Consider the following 20701-nt stretch of genomic DNA (forward strand, 5'->3'; position numbering starts at 1 on the left):
CGCGCCGCTGCCTTCCCCCATCATCGTGACTGCCGCCATCACAGGAAAAGGCGGAAAGTTCCCCGCCGTGGCCTTTTATAGGCCGCCAACGCAGGCGCTGATTGGCTGATGGGGCCGGGCCCTCCCGCAGAGCCTTCTGGGAGTTGTAGTTCGCGCTGCATACAAGCCCCATGCCATGCCATGCCATGCCATGCCATGCCACTCCCCAAAGGATAAACGCGCCCCCTCCTCCGACAGCTGCAGGGAAGGCAGGGAAAATACCACCTTTAAAAAGGCGAAAGCAGCCGCCACATTTTTCCTACTCCTTTCTCCCTTTTGGAAGGTGGGAGGGAACACCCTACCCTCAGGGAATGGAAGTTTCTTGGAAACAAAAGTATATCTGCCAAAAAAATACCTCTGTCAGGTTCCTGGCTCATCATCCATAATCAGTGGAAAGGTTTTAAAACGAGAGCATCTGCCAACTGGTTGGAAGGGACTGCTGAAATTTCTGCAGGTACTGATGCTGAAGCCACAGCCATGGTGACAAATTGGGTTGAAAAGCCCAAGACTGCTGCTTCCTGCTCCCAAGCCCTGGAGAAAGCACAAAAGGGGTGAGGGAGAACAACGGTTAGTTTTTATCCTCTTCTGAGCAAAATTCACAGTGCTCAGGAATCGCCCTTTCAAGCTGGTAACCCACCACAAACATGCCAGATTACCAACACAATAAGTCCGGCACTCATTTAAAGCAGAAATAAGTCTGGAAGTGAGCCCCAAACCTTGTGTGACCAAGCTCTTCTAAAAACAGCCCTTGTCAAAGCTGGTGGGGACAGGTTACAAGCAGCTGGTCCCGTCCTCGTCCTCCACCTTCTCCATGGATCTGGCAGCTGCTCTGCCAAGTCACAAGGCATTCCCTGGGCAGCCCAAATGCTCCTTGGCACAGCGACTTGTGCACAGTGAACTTGGAAATCGCCCTGCCAATTCCTAGGGCAGAACAGAAACTGGGAGCTCACTGTAGCAAACAAAAAAAACCCACCCCAAAAATTCAAACCTTGGTAAATGTAAAGTGTTTGGGAAGAAAATCTTCCAAATGCTAAATGGGGAGAATTCCCAAAGAGCAATACCGAAAATCAACGGATGCTCAGTAGACCTCAGCCCATCAGGAGAAGATGGATGGAGATACAAAAAGAAGCAGAGAAAATCCCACTGCCATGTCCGCGGTGCTCGACCACAAGGTCAGCAAAGCCCTGATGAAGCCTCCCGGTATGGGCTGGGAGCCTCAACGTCAGTCTCTTCTGTAGCGCAGGAGTGGGAGCAAACGCTGGAAGAGGCTGCAATTCCCACCACCAGACAGGTGGGAGCAGGCAACCCGCAGGGAAGTGCTCTCTGAAAAACTAACAGTAAGGAAAAGCAAGTATGAATTAGTGATACAGGTGGATTGCAGTGCCTGCGGCTCCTTGGGGATCCTGTGTGCTGAGGGGACAAAGACAAGTGCTACCATGTACAGCCCTCGGTCTATATCGCCTTAACTGTGTTATCTACCATTGCTTTGACCCTGGAAATTTTATAGCAGAAGCAGCATAATACTGTCGGAGAAAAGCGGAGTTTATACCAAGCAGTACCCACAAAACCCTCCTTACAAAACTGACTGCGCTTGGTAAAACCATTGTGACTGGGAATAAGTGCTAAAGAAGAAAGCATAGTAACCTGAAAAAAAAGGATGTATTTCCTGAAGAAATGCTCTAACCAGGTAAAAAGGTAAAGCAAGCTTTATCAGAGTGACATTTTCTGAACTAGCTCTATCTGTTTCTAAATGTAGCTATTGCATTTAAAATTCATACCCTATCCTGCCACTGAATTAATTTCATGTCTAAGCAAATCCCAAGTTAAATCCAGAAACTGGTGTATCCAGTATGCTTTACAAGATGCACTGGGAGATTGCAAGGCTGGAAGGTAAAAATTCCTCTCAGCTCTTGTTTAGCAGAAGCTGGGGATTAGCAAGCCAGTGATGAGAAACTGAGTACACAAAGATCAAATTCAAACATCTCTGTTCCTCAAAAGGGACTCGGAGAAATACCTAAGGGTGTTCGGTGCTTCTTGGTGTGGGGGATATGAACCGGTCTCCTGAAACCAGTCCAAGTAACAGGAATTTTCTCTAGTCAGACACACATGGAAAACATTGTCACCGGCCCCTGTCAGACCCCATACACGTGGCTGCGCTGGTACAGACCCACGTTTGCTCAAGAAATGGTTTTCAAACTCCTCAACCCATTGGAAGCCGGTCAGAATTTCTCACAGGCCACCCCCGATGCTTACTGTCAAGCTTTTAATTAAACACACGTTAATGGCAACAGGCCACCCTGCAGTCTTGCAGCTTACGCTTTGGAAATCACCACCTCATGCCCAACAGGAGTAACGCCCACATCTTTCCAGCTCTGCAGTTGGCTAAACATTTTTCAGTCTCTATAACTCAAACAGTAATCGGAGTCCCTGCAATTTAGAGTAATGTAAGTTGAACCATCACATCCTCATCAAGTAACACAGTAAGAATGCTTGAGTCGTTTTTGTAATTGCTAGTAAACGTTGCATGCTGAAAGGCAGAACACTTCATAATCTCAGTCGCAGATTTTGATGCAATTTTCAAGAATTACATAATCCCAGTGAGCTGTGATATCATCTGCCTTGGATTTCTTGCCTTTAGCACATAAAGATAAAAGCAGAATTTACCTTACTACACGGAGTCCTTGTCTTTCATCTGGTGTTACACTAAATGGTAATTAATCAGGGCTTTTCCTGTAGCCATCCACGAGAAACAAAATCCCACACTCTGTTTAACTTGGATTCCAAAACATAAACCCTACAAAATCCAGGTGACCGGCTGTTTTGTAGCTCCACATAAAAGTCTCTGTGCTTCAGATGCTGCAATAATGGCCGGGAGCTGAAAATGAACATTAAGATGAGTAAGTGATACACAGAAAAAAGTGCAGAGGGATTAAGAGCTCAACAGAACATTGGCTGAGATTCTCACAAACAACCCCAAAAGGCTGGCTCACACATCAAGGGAACGCCGCCCAAACCTCACGTCAACCTCTCTCCTAAAAGGAGAGCTATGAGCTATCTTTAAGCTCTGTAGCACCAGTGCACAGGCTTCAGTGGGTAATCTTTGCTGGCCTCTGTACTCCCAAATTGTTCTCCACGTAAGGGCCCAAGGGTCTGTATAACACATAGCTCTCCTAGAAACTAGGGGATTAGGATGGATTGGCGGAATCATTACCAACTTTCTTTCCACCACAAAAATAAAAGCAGGGAGCAAAATGGTTTTGCCACAGGGTTACTGTCTGTAATAACGCGTCCTTTAGGGACAGACTTAGATGGATATGGCTTATCCGTGCATTAGGAAATATTACACAGGAGAGCAATGCTGGCCAGCTTTAGAATAGCAGCATAAATTTATACTGATAAAGTAAATGTGGCTTCAGGTCACCTCCCATGGCAAATTAGGAGGGCTGCATTATAAAAGCTAAAATTTGGTGGGATAGGGCAAGACAGGTCCAAAAGAGGAGAATGAGGGGCATACAGGGTAGCACTGTTGCAGCACAGTAACAGAACAATCTAGAAAGTGTTTAACAGCAGAACATAAAAACCCCCTTCTTTACATCACCTCTGAAATGCCACTCTATTCAATAGGCACTTTTCAAGAAGAGGGACATCATCTGAGCTGACCAGCTACGTCAGAAGAAAAAAAGCACTCTCTCTTCCACTTCTCTGCTGCCTCTGAAACACTACCAGCAGACGCAGGGAACATTCATTTCCTTAAATTCAGAGTAACTGAAGGTTAGGACGCTGTTAACAGCCCACAGCACAGTCAGATGCACAGCAGGAGGAAAAAATTCATAGCAGATGAGAACACAGGAGTCCAGCAGTCCTCTAGTTCCACTTGTTCAGAAATATGTTAACTCCAGTATATGGCAGTTATTCCCCTCATATTCACAGTGCGTTTACCACTGCAGTTGATAAAAAGACCACAGACTGACAAATATATCGTAATTATAGACACAAACAAAGGAGTAGCAGAAGTAGGCTTTATGAAAGTATTTAAACTTTGTGGCAAATCTCTGCATCAACATGGGCAAGGAGGCAACTAAATGCTTTGCAGTAGCAATTTCAGTTACCAAACTATTTCTTGGATAGACATTTATTGCAGGTAGTTTATCTGTTCCTATTTCTCAAAGAGTTTAAGGCACAAAAGCCTAAAAAGGGCTTATAACATGTACATAAGTGCTATTGTTTTCACTTTCACCTCTAATGCAACATAATATTAGCTTAAATATATTGCTTGTCCATCCAGCTTATACAACATCCAGCAGAAAACTGCTTTCCAGGTTAGCAACAATTTGTTGCACAATATATCGATTAGATTGCTCTGACCCGTTTTTGCTGCAAGATCTTCAGTTTCACCATATTCACTCTGACAGGATAGTGGAAGACGCTATGAAATCTTAACAGCTTAATGAGACCATCAAGGTGTGTCCACAATGAAAAAAGGCATGATACACAAAATAATATTTAAACAAAGTTGCTGGTAAAAGTGTTTTAAACTGCTTGACTGATGGGGAATTATCTCCTCATACACAGGTGGAGAAGCAAGCCAAACGTGCGAGAGATCACCAGGTGGATCGGTCTGTAGCAGTTTTAGAATGCTCCTTTCTGTCTTTACTCTCCAAAATGCTCTTCAGGTAGATTGCTTAAGAACACTGAGCTATAAACTTGCTAGCTCAGCTTTGGTTGAACACAACATAAGCTTTCATCTACACGGTTCTTTCCCGTCCTCAAGTTACAGCAACCTTACCCAGTCACTAGAAAGCTTTTGAGACATTTTAGTGATATCCAACAATGATTTTTTAAAATAACACATTCATGAGAGTTGGATCGAATGACTGGAGACAGCTAAATGGGCAGCAAAACAGAAAGATGGGCAGGAACCAAAATGCAAAGGGTAATTTTACTTAAAAGACCAACTTTTTTATTGTACGTTGGAGTAGAGTCTTTCCCCTGTGCCATCTCGTTGAAAGTTTATAAATTACAATTCCCAATAAGTATTAAGAGTTCATTTCAAGACAAAAGGAATAAAACTGTTGCAGTTCTAACTTTCACCATGAGTAAAAGTTACCATGATGCTCCTACGATACTCATTCTGTACAGGAAAGGCCACAGTCCTCCTGCACTTCGAGTAACAGACCTGGGTGGAGAAAGGGCCACCCCTCACTACTGCAGGATCCAGGTGCAGCGTAACAGTCTGGAGCGCACTGGCAGGCTTGTCACACAGACACAGTGCCTCAGCAACGAGGCTATAACACGGCTGGAATCTCTGACGAGACAGTGTCCAAAGGCTGCCAATGACAGTCCATCAAGGCATCGTAGAGCTCTTCGCTCTGTTCCATAAACTGTTTATTTGCTTCATGGACGTCCAATTGAGGCGTTGGATCTAAAGAAGGAAAGACAAGACAGACAAATAGGTCACACGTCAAATGTGTTAGGAAAAGCCCCCACCCCGTAAACATCTTAGTTTTATTAAAGCAAATGTAGTCACAAAACATTCCCAGCACTTGCCCAATCACGAGCCTAACTAGATTAACCCTAGTAAATCTTTCCGCAACAGGATAAGAAATAACTACGTCCAACTATGTCCCTCTTTCCAGTGGTGATTGCCCCCCTAGCAGAGTCAACAGAGAGAACGCATACCTGCACCTCGCAGCCCAGTGTGGCCACTTAAACTGCCAAAGAAGGTGGGTTGGCACTAAGGCACCGGACTGCAAAGTGGAGGAGCGGAGGCGCAGGCACACGTTCCGTTCTGCTCCCTCCACTACGGGGTCAGAGTGGATGGCTGGGGATGGTAGCGTCTTACGCTGCTGCAACAAGAGTCACCAGAGCTCGTCTGCCAAAGCCTCGAACACCTCAAAGCATTTCACAGTTAGTAACCAAAGAAGTGCCAGTGACACCCAGTGAATTATGTATGAATATGTCCCCCATTTTACAGCTGGAAGAGATGTTTGTAAAGCATTTTGGAGCTGAATAGCAACCCAGTGGGTACAATTCTGCTGCTACCAATGCACACTTAACATTTCGCAATGATCGACTCATCGTTTTCCCCAAACCACTTGTAGGACGTAAAGCTCACCTAGCAACACCCACAATCTAAAGCTGAGGTTATCAGATGAGCACAATCACATAGGTTAGCAAGCAACTATTGGAATGCAAAGCAACTAGCCAACCGAATGGAAAAAAACTACAAAACACGTCAGGAATAAAATGCTTGTAAACTCATTTGGTTTTAGCTACATCATGTTGTAACACATCACAGGAGAAGAAAATTAAGACAAATGATACACTGGCAATAGATTATTTCAGTTTCCTACAAATTTCAACATATTAATTTAATCAATGAGGAAAAGACACCCCAGAGAGATTCTAACTATAGTACTGCTGTGTTAGTTTCAGAGAAAAGAAAGCTCTCCTGTAATGCTTTTAAAAGCCATTAAGGGCTTTCTCATTGACATCGTTACTGATACCTATGGATCCTGTAAAAGATCCTGCCGCATTCTGCTGTTACCACAGGATTTAATTTTTTTTTTTCCCAAAGAGAAGAATAAGATTCACTACATAGTGCCTATTCCACTCAAGACAGAAATTTGGAACTGCTAGTATGAAATGATCTTTTCTTGCATCAATAAAAGCAAGCTGCTTGTATGTATATCTAAAACCCCAATATGGTTTAGTGGCCCATTTCAAGTAATGACTGCTAAAGCAAATATTTTACCAGCATGCTAACTGATATTATTTCTTTTTTAAGTACAGTGAAGTATCCTGGGCTCTAAATTCCAAGATTTTACAGAAAAACAGAAGAGCTACATTGTTTTTGTAGCATACAAGAAAAAATACTTAAATAAAGGATAAAAGTTTGAGTACTATAGAAGATTAAAATCTCAATGCTAGTGAAGTCAATTAGTTTCAGTCCTGACAAAGTTCAGACTAGGAATAGCAACTGTAAAATAAGGATGCAATTGCACTAGGTAAGAGTGAACCATAAATTTTCTCAGACCTCAGATTTACTCAAAGATATTGTATTGTATATTATACATTGAAATTAAGGGCCAATTTGAGAAAGACTATCTCTAATCAGTGCAGAACAAACAGACAACTTCAATATCAAAGTCAAGAAACGTACCTTCCAATGCATCCTCACCAACTTCTTCATATGTCTGCAAGGAAAAAAAAACACATTAGTACAGCAGATATTTATCTTATCTTTTATGAACATCACCTGTTGATTACTACTGTCATATACTGACTTTTCTATCTGACTGATTACAAGAGAATTCTTCACATGTAAGCCCCATGTTCCACTCCCAACAGGCTCCACAGGGGAGATCCCCCACTAAACTTCTAACAGAGACAGCAGTTCTTGAAATCCCTGTGGTGAGGCTGGGTGGCTGTCCTGATCTGTTCTATCCTCTAAAACAAACCTTATGAAGGATCCCAGAAGGCAGTCTTAGCACTGCCTGTCCAACTGCCCTTATCAAGAGAACCCTTCTACCATGACAACTGTATTAAGAGACCCTTTGTGCCCTCCAGTCCCAGCAATATCCCCCACACAAGGCAACAGTAGCTGCCAGGGTCTGCTAAACGGTTTTGCTTCCTCATCAAGTAGCTACAGTAAGACCCCAGAGCTTGAAGGTAAAATGTGTCCATCATCGTTTTGTAAGCTACCTCGTGTTTCTGTGCTGACAGGTCACTGAAGAGCGAGTACGTTGCGCCGTCCTACCTGCATTGTGCTCTGCGTGTATCCATACTGGGGATAGCTGTAGCTGTAACTGCCTGTGTTCTGGTCGTAGCCCCACTGGGCATAGTAGTTGTGATATTGTTGGTAATATTGGTTATAATTATAGTTGTACATCTGATTGTACTCCATTGGTTTCACACGATTACTTAAAGAAATAAAGCAGGAATAAGTTGCAAATAATGCAGAACAATTATGAAAAAAAGCAGTGAAATAGCTTAAGATACAATATGGTACATAGACAAGGCTTAGTCTAACATGCAAATTTCAATCTTTAAAATATATTCGCTATTTACTGCAGCAGTATTTGTCATTTGCATACACTTGCAGAAAGAAAGAAGTGGTTTAAATTTAACGCCCTGTCCTGTATTCGTATTCATCTTCATTAATAAACATTGCTTTCACCCTTTATGAGTCAATTTAGTATCACCTCCCGGCTTTGGGAAGGGAAGCTCAGGACTATGAGACTCAGTTTAGAATAATCCTGAACCATGATGCAGATTCTTGGGTCCCTTTCTCCTTCTGATAAATAGGATGAAGTTAAGTACTCTGCAGCTTCCCGAGACAAGGTGCTGAGTCTTACTTTACATGAAGAGTTAAAGACTTAGAGCCTTGCAAAAGAATAGGGGTTTTCTTTAGTAAGAATGGACAAAAACCTCTCCCTTCTGCCACTGTCGTACAGAAGCCTAAGCAACAACTGGTTGTCCCCATTCCCACTGAACTGGGTGATCTTCAATGCACAGAGTTGGAAGAGCTCATGAAGTAAAAAAGACTACGAGTAATTAAAAAAATAAACTTAAATAGCCTGTGAGCTGACTAAAATTTGCATTCCCAAGGAACTGGGAATCCCACCTGATTATCAAGATTTGAAATAATGAGATGACAAATATTGTTTGAAAATGAAAATGTCACACATAAAGCTATATCTAATGATGAAATTAGTGAGAAGTAGGAAGAGGGAAACATCAATCTTCTCACCACGATACACCCTCTGTTTCTGCTTTCTCTTCCTTATCCCCCCAAGACTTCTGAGGTCACTGAACATCTAAATATTATTCAAATAGGGAGCAATTACTATTATTCGTATTACCCTAGTGCTACGAGCCCCAAGTCAGACCAGGATCTCATTGTATCAGGTTCTGAACAAACACAGAAAAAAAAGTTAATCCCTGCCCCAAAAGACTTATATTTAGTAGACATTATAATAGAATTAGCAAGGTAATTGAGCTTTGCTAGCCAGAAATCAATAAGCAGATTTAGACTATTTCAATTTAATGCAAAGGAACATATACTTTAAAAATAATCATATTTAAATACAGTGTGTGTACATGTGTGTTTTTAATAATTCATACAATTAAAAACAGTGTAAAATGCTTAGTCTTGATCTAATGTTATATATTTTTTGAATTCCTGTGCATTCTCATACTCTAGCTACTATATTCGTGGGTATTCCTTCACTTTGTGATAGAAACATCCAGGAAATGTACCCAAACCACTAAAGACATTTAAACATACACGTGATTTCACATCACGCTGCTCTTGTATAAACATCTGGCTGCTCTTGTACTCACGCTTTTGGTATAGCCACACTCAAGCGTACAGGTTTAGAGCCCAACCCCACAGCTCCTTGACACTCCGTCAGCGCTCTTTTCTGTTCCAGTTCATCCGTGAATTTCACGAAGCCATAACCTCTGCAGAGATTCAGAGTAACTCATAAAAAACAAAACCAGAAGAGCCATGCCACTTCTTTTTCAGTATTTACCAGTGAAATCAAAATTGGTTTTGAAAAACACAGCAAATGAAACACTTTCGCTAGGGCTGTTCCTGCTTTTGGTAGAGATTAAATGGTTCTGCCTTCCAGTTGCTTTTGCAAAATGCTTGGAATCGTACATCCAAGCTTCGGCAGTACTTTCAAGGGCTTGACAGAAGTAAAGCAATTCTTGTGCCAGTGGATTCTGGGGAACTGGAGGTGAGCTGACACAAGACATGTCGAAATGTGTGAACAGACAGCAGCAAAGCCTCAAATCTATACTGGGAGGATACAGATAATCTAAACAGTTGCAAGTCAGCACAGGATTGACAAGTCATAAGCACTGTTTGTATCTAAAACTGTCCCACTGTGAAGGAAAACATTAAATTTCTGTAGGATTGACTGAGATACACTTTCCAATCAAGTCCTTTTTTCAACAGGAAAATATTCAAATATTCAATTTCTGTCCTTCCTAAAAACGGCATGGCCCCATCAGCATTCTCAGCAGTGGACCTGAAAATGAGCTCTTACCATCAAGTTGCTAGAACTTGCTCTGACAGCACAACTTGAACAGGGGTAGCACGCAGCCAGCAACCCCTCAACTCTGTGGCAATCCTTCACTGAGGTGCTAGCAGTACTGTACGTCAGCCAGGCAGAAAATATTGATTTCCCTCCAACCCTAAAGGTCCTTTGTGTGGGATTCTGATGCTGTAGTGAGTCAGAAGCAATGGAACAGCATCCAAGAGGGCAGTGCCAGGATCCCAAGATGGGATGGGCTGCCTCACGCAGCAGAAAGATCAAAGACTTAGGTGTGGGAGGGAAAGAGGAGTTTGGGAGGGAAAGGGCTTGTCTACTTGGGGAAAAGAACGAGCCGTAAGCAAGGGTGTAAATTTACAGCATATTATCTATTCTGTGGAAACTCTTAAACACCAAATAACACACTAGTTTGAAAGCAGCATCAGCTAGTACTCGTAGTAGGTCCACAGTGGAAGCAATTACAGAGCAGTTGGTGCCCCATAAAACGCAGTATCTTGCATAGCAAGCTAAACACCCAAGTCCAAATACATATTCTTATACATATACGCATGTATGTATGTGTACTCCTCACATACAGAAGACCAAATCAAAGCTCAGGCTTATCTATACACAAACTGGATAATTAAGCATGAGCAAAACTCTACATGGGTACACATTCAGTTTAACTTTCCCTCTGTGAAAGGACTGTGGCAAGTTAAACCAGCGCAAGTCAACTTTTAAGTCAGTTTAAGGAGGTTGCACACAAAAGCGTCCCAGTTTCTAGGTTGCTACAAAGAGTCCTGCAGCCTTTTGGATGGGACCACGAGTGTATAAGTGAAACCAGGAATACTGGCAGTTCCAAAATAGAGACGGGCAGATGAAGAGCTGTATGTAGTGTATAGGAATAGATGTTGGGTGGGTGCAGCAGGGGAGACTGATTCTTCCAACTTTTCCAGACACTTAGTTTTTTCACACCAATGGCTAAACCAGATTTTAGCACAGAAGAAAACCCACCAAGAAGTAAATTCTTTGTGGCCCGGACCACCCTGGCAGACATTCTGTCCTGGCCCAGCGGTTAGGACAAACCTCCCCAAGCCTGCACCCTCATCAGAAAGCAAAGCAGCAGGCACAGCACTACAGCGTCAGGCTCCAAGCTCCTCTCTTGCCTGGACAGGAGGTGCTGGGAGGAGGCCTTCCTGATCTGCCAGTCCTGGCTGGAAGGGCCAGGGCTTCACTAGGCATGTCCACAAGCCCCAGGTTCCTCTCTCGCATCACACTAACACTTGCAGTTGCCTCAGCTTTGAGTAACTGCACAAGTCACAACAAAGCCCCTGGCAGCAACAGCCCGGCACTGCTAGGGGAGATAGCTGTGCTCTTCCCAGCAATAGGACTTTATGTCCCTGCTCCTTCCCCGCCTCCCAAGCTACCACGAGATTTCCTCTCCCTGCGGTCTGCACTTAGGGGCCATTCCCAAAGCCCAACTAATGGCCCAACCTTCACCATCCAACACCTATTTTACAGGCAGAGATTGAAGCAGGTGCAACAAAACAAGAGCTGCTGGGTTTACACCTCTGAGGATGAGGAGGCACCTGGAGCCCACCCCACCAGCGCTGGTCTCAGGTGAGGTGGCACTAACAGCATTAGTTAACAGCATCACTTAACAAAGAGTGACTGAGCAGCTCTGCAAGAGGTTCAAGTTGCACATTAAGAACAACTTCATTACTAGGGAGGTAGTGCAGCTCCAGAACAGGCTGCCCAGACAGGTTGTATTATCTCCATCCTGGCAGGTTTTCCAGGCTACACAATCCATGGCTGACCTGATCTATGCTGGCAGCAGTCCTCTGCAGAGTGGAAAGTTGGACCAGAGGTTCCTTCAAACCAACATGTCTAAGACTGAGAAACCTTATGTGAGAAAGAGGGGAGATCCACAGCCATATTCTAAGCCTTATCACAACATTCTCATAGGTATTGTACCAGAATATTGTGTTTCACTAAAGCCACGTTCTGTTTCGAAAACAAGGATGCTGACCAACTGGTCCCTCTTCTGGGAAAATGGTTTAATAACATTAAGAAAACAGACTTTTTCACATCTGTTTTTTGGCATTTCCAAAAAATTTCCAGTAAAGATGAACAAGGCGGCTACTAAATATTTGACAATGAATCGCAGCCTTGTTTGCCCTACCCTATTTGAAACAAAAACCTGTAAAGCTTTCACAGGAATATACTCTCAATAGCCTAAAGACTGTAAAAGCACAATGCCACCTGAGAGTCCAGAAAGACAGTCTTTCTACTTAGACATTTTTCAGCATTTTCAGAAGTGCGATAACATACTGCCAACACACAAAGAGCATCATACTGACAGAGGAGTGACAATACACTGCGGTGACTATTCAAACCCAAGCAATACTGTAGGCTGAATACCCAAGAACATTCTGTTTTTAAAGAACTAAAATCTAAATTGATAGAACTATTCTTTTTCCCTTGCTGCATTATATCTTTCCTGCTGTTGTGTGTGAAGTGAAAGAAAAGAATGAGTAAAAGATGACTTACTTGGATACTCCTGCCTGGTCCAAAACAACTTTTCCACCTCTACACGATGGATAAACTTTAACAAAAAATTCATATAACATGCCATCATCCACATCAGGAGTCAGGTCTCCCACAAAAAGTGAATATTCTGGACTAAAGAAATCAAAAGAAAACTTCTTAAGCACAATCATATGAAAAAAGAGGTGTGCTGAGTGACAGTTAATATTTAGCTTAAACATTTGACTTTATAGAAAAGTGATATTAAAGGACCATTTAATGGGTACTTTAAAGTGTTGCTGCTTAAGTTCCTTAGGTGACTAAAATTTTTGTTGACACTGGTCTTCCAAGTTAATTCAACCAGCACAACTAATCTACTCAATACTGCTTTTTATTTAAAGTTAATTTCATTTTTTAGTTCTCACAGGATATCTCTGGATTTCTAACATGGCAAGAAAACATTAATGTCTCATTTATAGATTTGCTATTTCCAATATATTGATCTTAAATTGTAATACATGAATTAGATACTTTGATGCTAGAAAGTTTAAATATCTTAAAAGACACTCATGACAAATCTGCTGTGCCACACAAAAAGTAAAGCATAAAACTGACAGGCAGACTAAGTTAGCCTCCCTCTGCTAAAAACAGGGCAAACTGCTGGAAGCAGAAAGGCTACATTATCCATCTGTTATTTCCAGAGCAAATGGAACCCTAAGAATTAGTTACCAGATGTGAATCTCATTCTTGGTCCCATCTGTTGTGCCTTGATTCTAATCTAGGAAGGTTTTTTGTGGTTTTTTTTAAATAAAAAGGTTCATAAATAATAATCTAAAATAAGAATACAATTGCTGAGATATGACTAACACTACCTTAATAAATTGCAGGACTGTGTTGCTTTCACCCTCGTACACACCTGCCTGAACACCGCCTTGTGTTATTACTACTTCAACTGTGTAAGCGTTTCTGGGCAGGCATTATGAAAGGTATTCACACCACCCAACTTCAGGAGCCTAATTTAGCCCGTTTGTCTCCCTACGCACCTTTCACTGTCAATGGAGAAAGATGGGCTCCTCCAGAAGGCAATTCAGAGCACCCTTCTCTCTCTTTGCTGACTGTTGTTGTACTCTACCCAGTTAAGCCAGGTGGTGTGAAACCACTGCATTTATCTTTAGGTGCTAAACACATTCATGGCATTACGATATGATGGGATGCACCCTCAGATACATAGAAAGTGCCAACATGCTGCAGCATCACAAATACCCACAGGGTGTACCAAGGCAGCTTAATGTAATCTACATTTTTAATTATGGGATTATGTCTGGCACTGCTAGAAAATAGTAGAAATTTTAGTTGTATGCATCTCACGAATGCTCTCCTATCCAAATTTGCTAGCTGTACATCTGATCTGGCAATGATGAACTTGCGGGTTTACGTATTTTGAATCCTCTTTGCAAGGCAATTGATAAAGAGACATTAAGCAGGCAAAATATTTTAATATTGAGTGCTTACCTGTTATCAGGCTGTTTTCCATACGTTGCATAATTCAATTTAAATCGCTTTGCCTGAAACAAGGCAAAAATGAATCCATACATTCAAATATTCTCATATGCATCCAAACAATTAGGAAAAAATACAATAAGCTTATTTTACACAACTTTCTTAATGCTGACAGACATTCAATGCTGTCAGGCCAGACAGTTAAGTTATCAAGGACAACATTTTTAATTCAGTACAGCTATAATAATGAAAATCAGCAAAGAACCTGCACCGAGAGGTTTGGCCTATCTTTATTTCAATGGTTTATAAAGCTAGTGAAGGTGAACCTTACATAGCATCAAATTTTTCTGTCTTTAAGGAAGACAGGAAAACAGAGGTACTAACAACAAATATTAAATGAGTTCTAATTTTAAGGTCTTAAAATGAAATGACAGCACAGACCACTGGACATTTGTGATGTACAAGAATACTGGCAGACCAGAATCTGCCACATTGGGAAATGGAATCAATCCCCGAGTCTGGAAGTATGGTTAAATGCTTTGCTCTGGATGATGTGCTCATTTAGTAAGATCCAAAATTAAGGTTTTTCTGTCTGTCATTGGACACTGGATGCCTCCCTACACTTTACACCTGATTTTCTTTTTAAACAAGTTTCCCAGGAGTCTAGATGCGTGCCCACTGGCACATCTGGAATTCTCTGCCCCCATCCTACCAGAGCTCAGCAACTTGTGCCCAACTCACATTTAAGTCTAGACCAAGATCTAAGGAGCAGCTGGTCTTCTGCCTGAAAGTCCCAAGGGTCTCAATCCCATGGGGATTCTTGTAAGATGCTTAGCACACAGTGACCCAAGCAGGCTCACTGCAGAGTGCAGTGGTTAATTGTTATTTCATTCTGAAACATGTCTGACAGGAAGAAGCAAAGGATTGCACTCCTTTACAAGAATACTTGTAAAGTGTCAGAACTCACCCAGACAGTGGAAGACCTAAGCTGGATTCCCTTGTTAGCTTGAAAGGCTTCAAAATCAGTTTTCTATCCCCCAACAGGCTTCCAAAGCAGATATCCCTCTGCACTACGCAGCAGCAATGCAAGAAGGCAAGGGGAATTTGGCCAAAGCAAGCAAGCCTAACCCGAGTCCATAACCTGGAGATCAGGATGTTTGTTTAGTACAGTGGAGAGCCTAGTGTGCTCCTGTACCTTGTATGATGCACTTTCTTCCCTCAAAGACAGTGTAAATAATTCTTGGGAAATAGAGCAAAGACTTAACTCTAGGCTATAATCATGTTCCTTGCATGCTTGTGTTCACTGGTGCACAGTGGTACACAACTCTTTCTGTGGATCATTTACAAGCTAACACAAATTTAGATTCCACGTTGAAGCACTTTCAGCTTTTTTTGGATTTCGCTCTTCATTGCAATATTTTGGGTTTAGAATCAGTGAGAGAGCTGAGAGTACTTCCACTCATATGGGAACTGGGGACACTAATTCTGTAAAACAGAGACAGCAACAGCACTATGGCTCTCTGTTATTCCTTTGGCTGATTCAGTATTTAAAAATAAATAAAAGAGTGAGCCACATTCACTTTTCTGCAAACAAGAGAAAAAGTATCTAAATGCAAGAGACAAGCTGGACAGTTGCCTGCTGAGTGCACTGATTTAGCTGCCTACATTGGCTCTCTGTCTGACATCCGTAATTCTCTCCATGTGTTACGTAAATCACCCCTCTACACAGCACCGCACTTTGAATTAAACTGTGGATAAAAACAGGTCTTCCCAAAACCAAACTTTATTATAGTAGTCTTTGCAGTATAGAGGGCATCTAGGAAGATTAGCTTCCCTTCATCATGGGCTCTGATTTGCAGTATAAAGGTATATCAAACAGGGCAGGTGAAACAGAGACCTCCAGGCCTCTCACCTAACCTACCCCTCTTAACAGAGGATGCCATCCTCCCAGGAAGGTTGACCAAATAGTTCCAGGAACACCACCTGAACTTCCCAGTTTACTACTCAGGCTATTAACTACACGGAAATAGGCATCAATTCACCTTACTATACCACACTCTAACTGAGGTGATTCTAGAGCTGCTTTATGAACCAGTCATCCTAGCTACTGCAGCCAACTTCTGTGGGTACAACGGGCAGCTGTGTCAGCCGTCCCACTTTAATCTACCACACATTTGAGTCAACATCCTAAAATTAGCCTCAATGACTATTCCTCCTCTTCTTCCTAACTACCTAGCTTTTATGTATCCGAGACATTTGTTAGGTATTGCAATTATACAATGGACTAGCTCTTTCTCCACTGTAAATAGGTTTGAATAACTTTTGTTTGCTAAGGGCCAAGAATAACACAAGGCTTAGAAGTCATGTTTCTCTTGCAAATAGAAGTTACTCAAAACCCAATGCAAACTTGCAAGTTCATCTGTACGTATATAACAACACACACATTGTAGCAAATTAATATGGAACTACAAACAAGAGAAACCAAAGGGCTGCGGTAAGTATACTCAATCTATTTTTTCCTTGCTATTCTCTGGTTTCTCATTAGTCCAACTTTGGTAGTAGTAAAGGCTCAGAAATAAAAAACCACACCACAACATTTCTATACTTGGATTTTATCCAGACATTAACACAGAAATTTTTCCCAACAATTTTCTAAGCAAGAACATTAATAATTTTATGTTTATTAATTTATCCCTAAAGAAAAGAAGAATCCCAGCTCGCTAACTATTGAATTTGTGTGTAATCATTCAAGATACAGATTCTACACTATCTATTCCTTCCCAGTTTTGCTTCTCAACTGGCTGATTTCATTTACTTACCGGCGTAGCACCAGGAAGCGGTTTTCCATTGATTTTGTGTAAACATTTCTCTGCAGTAGCTAGATCTGCAAATTCTACAAAGCAATAGCCTGCTGGAATTCTGAACATAGACACAGGAGAGAGAAAGACTTCAGATTTAAAAGACATTTCAGGAGGAATATTATATTTTTAGATAACTGGTAGGGAATTTGCTATAGTTGCAATACTTACAACAATTTCTGTTTCAAAGTTATAAACATTAGCTACCAAAAAGAAGCTAGCAAAGTAATCCTGGTTCTCAAGTAAAGTGATAGCCCCTACTTACCAGTAAGTCATGTCAACATAAGCACATAGAAAATAGTTTTGCTCACAATTAGTTTACTTTCTACTTCCAGTGACTATATAAAAATTCCCACCCAAGGTTAAACAATTGAAAACTGAAATGACAGCATTTACAAGACCATGAAACTACTTTATTCTGCGTACAGTCACTCATTTTATTCCAAATGAACGCAAAGGGTCCTCATATGGCTCCTTCTAAAGTCAGACTTCCCACCTCTGCCAGCATCCCATAGCTGCACTAGTGCAACGATTAACACAGACGAGACACTGAAGCCTTCAGCCCCGAAGGTGTAATTCCCAGCTGTACCATATGCCATACGTATGCTCTGAATGAGTGCTGAAGCACAGCAGGATGAGGGACAAACCTTGGTTTGTTGATGGGGAGGTCGAAGAGCCAGCAATTGTCGTCTCCATTGCTGTCACCAAAATACCCACATTGTTGGCAGCAATGGAGAAAAGCTCAAAGGGAAACTCACTGTAATATGGACAGGATCACAGTGATGCCATGCAGAGGGCAAACGGTTCAATCCAAATGCAAACTGAGAACAAGCATAAACAGTTACCCTGTCAACCTGTTTCGAATGATTTTTACACTCAGTACAAGCTCTCCCATGGTGGCAAAGGCTCTTGAAACAAAGTTTTCATCCATATATGGCTCCAGCTATAAAAGCAAAAAAAAAAGAAGTTAGACCAAGCATCTACAAAAAGGAGAATATATGTGTCAATGTCACCCTAAGCAGTTAAAACATTATTGAGAAGTATTTTACCCTTACACTTCAAAAAGGAGACTCATTTAAGAGGGTCGATGCCACTCAAAACCAGCAGGCATGCATGAACCAGGCTCAACAGTCTGCAAAGTGGAACCCAAGAGACAGCATGAATTTCAGAGAACAGGGAGCTTTCACAGAAGGACAAAAGCCACTCAGAAACATACAGCAACAAACTGAGCGTTCACTACACGGAGCAGGGGATTAGGAGACGGCAGGCTCCTTCTCTGTATGCAAACGGAGGTTGGGCCAGTGCTATAGGTACAGAGGCACAGCCCGAGGTGCTGTGACGAACGGGTGGCATGTGTCAGGTAACACAGCCCCCATCCAGCTGGGGTAGGGTTTTGCAGAGCCGTGTCTACCTCGCATTAACCGTGGAGATACGCAGGGCAGCACTTGGAGGAGGAACCTCTAATCGCGTCCCGCGGAAGGTTGGCGCTTTGTATTGCGTGTGGGTGCACTGACCGTGTTTATGTCATAGGTGAGAGAGTGGCACTGTGCATGTCAGAGTGTGTGTGCAGTGCAGGGCGGTGGTACTGTGTGAGTGAACACGCTGGAGGGCAGGCGTCTGTATGGTGTAAGTGACTGAAAAGTATGAAATGACACTGCAATTTGGACCAAATACATGATGAAGGGATGAGGGGAAAGGATGCTTCTCTGTGTAATAGAAAGTGGAGGGGGGACTAACTGAAATTAAGGGTTTGTGCAATACATATACTGATAGGGAGCACTGCATGTGACAGCTAACATGAGGTCAGAGTGTGGGAGACACATATATAGCTCCACATATGTAAGTATATATACCTGTGCGAGTAAGACAGATGGCCTTGTGGTGACTGAGAACCCTCGAGTGTGTTTGTGTCTGTCAGGTACCAGGTGGCTCTGACACTTGTGTGTGTGACAGAAGGTGCAGACTTGTGCAGCATCTGATAGTGGGTGACCATATTGCACTCACATGTGCAAAAGGTGGCAGATGCCCTGCGGAGGTGTGAGTGAAAAGCAGAAATGACCCCGTTACATGTGCCAGAAGCAGGAGGCAGCACTACCCTGTACAGAAATGCCAGGCAGAGGGTGATCCTCTGGTGTGTGTGTACAGGAAAGACAGACTCATAAAGGCAACAGGTGACTGTTGCTTGGATATGTATGTGTGTGTTTCAAAGAGCAGCAGCCTGCTTGTGAGAGGTGACTGAAAAAGAAGATGGCCTTACGGCAGAGAAGTGACAGGTAACCCTTTGTGTGGGTAAAGAGAAAAGGGATTCTATGGTGTGCCTGTGTGAATGGCAGGCAGTGGAAGCCTCCCTGATGTGTCAGCGTATGTGCGCGATGCAATGGCAAACTTGGTGTGCGTGACTGTGTGTATAAGAGCAGCATCCAGTGGGTTGTGTGTACACACACACGTGAGAGAGGCTGAGGAAGTTACACTGGTGTAACTGCATATGCATGTCTGTACATATATGTAGGCATATATAAGCATGTGGCAGGCAGCAAGGACACTACGATACAGCAGTGCAATTGCATATGTCACTGTGTAAAAGTCGTGGACAGTGCTGACACTACACCATGAGCACATACACACAGGTGTGTGGGTTGGGTGGCAAAGCACTACAATACGCTGGGTGTGCGTACACATACGTAAGCGTGTAGGAAAGCGTGTGTGTACAGTGGCAAGCGGCGAGGGACACAGGAGCACGAGTATAAGGGTGTATGCAGTGTGTGTGAAGGGCAGACAAGGGACGCTGTGGGGTGTGTATCACTGTGTGAGTGTGCCCACAGCGTGCATGGGAGCAGGCAGTGAGAGACACCCCAGGGTGAAGAAGCACCTGTGAGGGTGCTGCTAGGTGCCCATGCAGGCAGGAATGAGGGGAATACTGAGGTGTGTAAGTGATTATGAGTGTATGTGTGCGTGTAGGAGTGCAAATCCCTGTAAGCATGTGAGTGCACCCACAGGTGTGCATGTGTGTGGGACAGGCAGTGAGGGATACTCTTGGACAGCTGCATGCAAGCAAGCGTAAGTGCCTACAAGTGTGAGCACAAGTGTGTGAGCCTAGCAGCACTGGTGTGAGTGTGTATGTAAGTGCCTTAGAGCGTATGACCATGACCATGTAAGTGCCTACAAGCATGTGAGCATATAAAACAGCACATAAACCCTAGAAGCATGCGAGTGTACAGGCTTGTGAGTATGTGAGCGAGTGTGTAAGTGCCTAACAGAGCATGAGCACAAAAGTGTGAGAACACACCAGAGCCCAGGAGCGTGCCCACCCAGCAGCAGGGGCACAGGCAGCACGGGACACTGGTGTAAGCGCCACCACCGTGCCTGTGACCCTGGCTGCGGGCAGGCAACGAGGGTCACTCTGGAGGAGATGCGTGTGTGTCTAACCGCATCTGTGAGTGTGTAACTGCCCATGAACGCACCTGCCGAGCCGTGGTTAGTGTCTCGGAGAGTGTGTTTGTGTGTCAGTGTGTCTAAGTGTGCGTGTCAGCCTGCGTGAGCCTGCAACCGTGCACAAGAGTGCGTGTGCGTAAGAGTGCCAGTCAGCTCGGGAGTTTATGCGTGTGTCAGAGTGCGTGAGAGTCCGCGAGGCTGTGTCAGTGCGTGAGGGTGTCGGTGTGCGGGTGTCAGTCAGTCAGCGTGCGGGTATCAGTCAGTTTGTCAGTCAGTCAGTGCGCCCCAGCCGCGGTAGCCCCGGGG

The 20701-nt window shown here is 43.2% G+C and overlaps 1 protein-coding gene across 1 annotated transcript; it reads right to left on the reverse strand.

The window, feature by feature from the left end:
- Positions 1-5324: 5324 nt before the first annotated feature.
- On the reverse strand, positions 5325-17900 carry TRNAU1AP (tRNA selenocysteine 1 associated protein 1). The gene is made up of 8 exons (XM_010287745.1): positions 17809-17900; positions 16925-17024; positions 14118-14170; positions 12630-12761; positions 9385-9504; positions 7799-7961; positions 7202-7235; positions 5325-5461 (listed from the first exon to the last, which is right to left on the reverse strand). The coding sequence occupies exons 1-8, from the start codon at positions 17892-17894 to the stop codon at positions 5325-5327; spliced, it is 825 nt and encodes a 274-aa protein (XP_010286047.1). The 5' UTR covers positions 17895-17900.
- Positions 17901-20701: the final 2801 nt, after the last annotated feature.

Source organism: Phaethon lepturus, unplaced genomic scaffold (assembly GCF_000687285.1).
Source record: "Phaethon lepturus isolate BGI_N335 unplaced genomic scaffold, ASM68728v1 scaffold21385, whole genome shotgun sequence".
In the NCBI taxonomy this organism is placed as follows: Eukaryota; Metazoa; Chordata; class Aves; order Phaethontiformes; family Phaethontidae; genus Phaethon; species Phaethon lepturus.

Excerpts from the sequence above, each read along its gene's own strand:
- TRNAU1AP (XM_010287745.1), bottom strand. The coding sequence starts at position 17,894 with ATGGATGAAAACTTTGTTTCAAGAGCCTTTGCCACCATGGGAGAGCTT. Across the intron at positions 7,962-9,384 it reads AGTGTGGCTATACCAAAAGC|TAATCGTGTGAAACCAATGG; the intron begins GTGAGTACAAGA and ends TATTTCTTTAAG. Across the intron at positions 7,236-7,798 it reads ACACGCAGAGCACAATGCAG|ACATATGAAGAAGTTGGTGA; the intron begins GTAGGACGGCGC and ends TTTTCCTTGCAG.